At 37.4% G+C, this 4150-nt stretch overlaps 2 protein-coding genes across 3 annotated transcripts in view; one reads left to right on the forward strand and one right to left on the reverse strand.

Annotated features, from left to right (window-relative positions):
* LOC101856152 (pentatricopeptide repeat domain-containing protein 3, mitochondrial) overlaps positions 1-350 on the reverse strand; it is a 34877-nt gene extending 34527 nt beyond the window's left edge. Inside the window, exon 1 of one of the 2 annotated variants that reach the window (XM_035972955.1) lies at positions 319-350. In XM_035972955.1, the coding sequence (XP_035828848.1) occupies positions 319-335 (17 nt within the window). In that variant the 5' untranslated portion in view covers positions 336-350. Of the gene's footprint in view, positions 1-117; positions 205-318 lie in introns of those variants that run through there. The other variant, XM_005091063.3, reaches the window with a different exon arrangement.
* Positions 351-667: 317 nt separating this feature from the next.
* LOC101856398 (negative elongation factor A) overlaps positions 668-4150 on the forward strand; it is a 26069-nt gene continuing 22586 nt past the window's right edge. Inside the window, exon 1 of the mRNA XM_005091064.3 lies at positions 668-896. Coding sequence (XP_005091121.1) covers positions 696-896 — 201 coding nt within the window. The 5' untranslated portion in view covers positions 668-695. The remainder of the gene's footprint in view (positions 897-4150) is intronic.

The following is a 4150-nucleotide window of genomic DNA, read 5'->3' on the forward strand; positions in this document are numbered from 1 at the left end:
CCCCTCCTCCACCCCAACCACCCGCCCCACCTACCCCACATTCTCGCGCAATATAGTACGAGTGGTCCGGTATTCTTCAATCTTCCCAGATCTAGCTCCCAAGCGAGACAATGATACCTGATGCATCGTGCATTCAAGAAACATTTTCCAAATATCACCGGTAACTTTGCTGTTATTTTCAAGGAGGCTGCCATCTTTACAATGATTTTGTTTGTCAGGACCATGTGCACGAGTCAAGTAACATTAGAAAAAGTTGATTTATTGCGTTTGTAAGCAAACATTATATTTATATCTAGATCTAGAGAATGAACTACTCACCTTTTTGTGTGGATCATCGTTTTAAAATACCTGAGGGTTTGCAGTAACACTATTGTATAATAATATTATAGTTGATTTAATGTCGGGGAATTAAAGATCAAAGACCGTGATAAAAGCCAAATTGGCATATAAAGGAAATGGATAAAAAAAACAAGTGTAAAGTCGAATCAGCAAAACAATACAAAAGTTCACCCAATTTTGATGGAGAGTTTGACAAAAGAACAATATAGAATATGCAAACTACCTCTAATCAAATAACTGGACTGATCCCTTTATTTTTTTTTGATTTTGTAAATATGGATTGTTTTGGGAAAATTATAGAGAGGTTCGCATTTTGACTACAATATTTCAATCATTCATTACTTCCGTAGTCAAAAATGGCCGCTGGAGACACAGCGCTTTGGCTCCATAACAAGCTAGGTTCTACTGACGATTTATGGTCAGGAAAAAGCATCTGTTCACAGCTTACAAGAGAAAAGCTAATTACTATTCAAGATTGCTTTCATGCTCTACAATCTCACGTTAAAGTCAAGCTGCTGTTATCCTTTCTCCATATTTCCAAACGCAACATCGAGCAAGTAAGTAAACACATTTTAGAACTGCGCGCTCAGACTCAGACTGTTTAAGTTTAGTTTTAATTTTGAGTTGGCACCGCCACACTGTAAAAGTGTAGCTCTAGAGTGAAGGCTTGTAGCTTATAATTTCTCTTGTAGCACAGTTTTCAGACGATCAGAAGGTGCAGAATCTGTGTTTTTGATTCTGAAAGGTTTTAGATCTCTGAAGGGAAACAAAAAGCTTTTCTGACTTTTCAATTTGGAAGAGGCTAGCCGTCATTCTAGACTGCTAGGCTAGCTGTATGTACGGCTAGACAGCTGGGCTAGCCGTACTTATATTTAATATGGAAGCTAGACTGCCAAAAAAAAAAATAGGCCAACTGAATCGTAAATGAATTTTTAGTTTGCGGTACCTAAGCCTAAGGCCTAAGGGCTTAGCCTAAGCTAAATAAAGTAGATCTCTAGGCCTAATCTAGCACAATGACCACGAAAAATCATTTTTTGTCAGAAAGTGTACTTACTGCAAAATTTGTGTTTTTTGTAGCTGTATCTTCTCAGAGCATGGAACTCTTTGAATTTTTAAAATCCATCAATAAACAAAAAAGTTACGAATTTTTTAGCAATGCCCACCGAGCGCGTTTTGTTCTGCCGATTTTTGGCCCCCGCCGCGGGGATGTGTCGTGGGACGAACTGAAGCAAAGGTTGTTGTCTTCAACTCGCTCTCACGCCGCTTCTCGTGAATGGATATGAATGAAACTTGGCAGCCAATCAGAAAAGAGGTCAATCTCATAGTATGCAGTTTGACAATTTTGTACCTATCCAAGAAGCAGTTGAAAACGTTTGCGAAAGTGGTTGTTGTGGTGCGCTTTGAAGATTTTTCGGAGCCGTGATTTGTCAAACTGACTGATACGTTGTACACCATTTTTCTTTATTCCCTTAAAATTTCATGCTTCTGTGTTTAACTTTTTGTTATGAAGACGTTTTTAGGTAAAAATGTGGCGGTTTTCAGTGCGTTTTGAGACAATATTTGTCATAGCTCGCCTATTTCTTGAAGTATAATGTAAATTAAACTTCCCAGTCTAGTAGTTTTTAATGCAGAATCTAGTCAGATTTTTAATATTATATCTATCGTACTTTTTGAGTTGTAAAGACATTAATAGGTAAAAAAGTGGCGTTCTTTACAGATTTAGGTGTTTTTTTAATTTTATGCACCCGTCTCATGTTCATGTTTTATATATATACTTCTTTCCTAGTAGTATTTTGCATGCTAGACACGAATATGGCCTTCATTTTTGCCACAAATCAATATTTATTGAGTTATTGATGTTTGAAAATAGTAAATTTAACAATTTAGCAATGCCAATCGGTCTTTCCCGCGCAGCGAAAATTTGGTCCCCGTTTACGGGCGATTTTGCGGACCCGGCCGAAGCGTAGGTGACTAACTTTGTCAACCTCGGTCTGCTCTATTTCCGAACCAATCCGAATGAAACTCGGCAACCAATCAGAAAATAGGGCAAACTAATGATATGTGGACGTTGAAGTTCGTACACATAAATTAACCTATACTTTTGGTGTCGGGAACACTCTTGTATCGTGTACACCGAAAACTATAAGGAGTTTGAATTTCAACGTTGAGATGGTAATAGATCTATCTATCCTCTATAGTGTGCTCAAATTTGAACGTTCTGTGTCAAGTAGTTGTTTAGACCCGATCATAAATGCACGACTACCCAAATGTATGTGACCTACAAATCCCCGCATGACTATTCCGGGCCCGTTCATTGGTCACTTGAAATAGGGCAATGGCGGGCGGGCGCATCCGGTTGTTTTTCTCTCTATTCCCCTGTAACATCGCAATGGGGGTATTCCGAGGCGAGGTTATCTCGTCTCGGGGTGTTCGCGTCTCAACGGGGAAAAAGAATTAAAAATTGTACGGCATGCTAGATTGAATTAACTTATCTTTTACGGTTGGCATGGTCTAAAGTCATCATAAAAAGCTTTGCAATTATTTAGTCACGCTGCCGACATATATTCTTAAAGATCCCATGTTGTGATACGATGCTATAAATAAAATGGACTCATCCCGACACCCCTTTTTCGCAAAATCGTAATATGTACACAAAAATTTTAATTATAACAAAATAACTACGAAATTGGTAGTAAATCTGACTGCAGAAATGATTTCTACACTCAAAAACACATCGGGTGGCCAAGTTTCTCTCGAAGACTCCGATTAGTTACCGAGATTTCGTCGATTTTCTTACAGAATCTGCTACTGCGTGGTCCACTTTTTAGGAGTATTTTCCTATATGTGGGTCGTCCATATTTTGCCGACCTTTACAACCCCATAACTTTTTTATTAATGAACCGATTCTTAAAATTCAAGAAGCATAATTCCTAGAATTGAAAATTCTTTCTTAGGTACCAAAATAAAAAGGGCTAAAGTGAAAATTTAAAATTTCATTGGCATTGCTAAACAATTATATGGGGGGTTTGCCCCCCTGACCTAAAAAAAATTTAGGGGGTTTCAGCATGCCCCCTGCATTTCACAATGATTTGATGTTTTGGCTATTGGGATTGATATGCACTTGAAAACAATTGATTTGCAAGGGTTTTAATTGCCATATGTGTTCTACAGCAAAAATTATGGCAGTTTAGCCCTCAAATCAATGCATCTATGTGTGGGTGCATAAGTAAAAATTTACCCAGATTTACAAAGATTATCAGTTATATCTTCTCCCAAAGTCATGATATTTGAATGAAACTTGGCAGCATAAAAGGTTCCTCCTTGCCAAGCAATGCTCTGGATCAATTTGTCACAAAAATGTAAGCAGAGAGCTGGATTTATTAGTCTAATAAATCCAGTTCTCTACTAGTAAAAGCATGCATACTTTGTAAATACGATCGTCTCTGTGTATTCATTGTTGGACAGTGTCCTATTGTGTGGTAGATTAAGATGCGTTTAGATAATATAGTTTACAAGTCATGGGAATATTTCGCATGTGTAGGCTACAACTCATAGAATAAATGTAACAGATATTTACACCCCCTTTTTTTTTTTTTTTTCCCCCCCCCTTTTTTTTTTTTTTTTTAAGGGGGGGAAAAAAAAAAATGCCCGGAACAAAAAAAAAAATTGGCGCGCGGTTTTGAAATGAAAAAATGGTTAAAAGAGGCTATTCTCCCACACGGTGTTTGGGTAATGAGACAATTCTTTTAAAAAAACTTTTTTATTCCCCTTTTTTTAAAAAAAAGAAAAAAAGACAGGATCCATATGGGGT

Source organism: Aplysia californica, unplaced genomic scaffold (assembly GCF_000002075.1).
Source record: "Aplysia californica isolate F4 #8 unplaced genomic scaffold, AplCal3.0 scaffold00025, whole genome shotgun sequence".
Lineage (NCBI taxonomy): Eukaryota > Metazoa > Mollusca > Gastropoda > Aplysiida > Aplysiidae > Aplysia > Aplysia californica.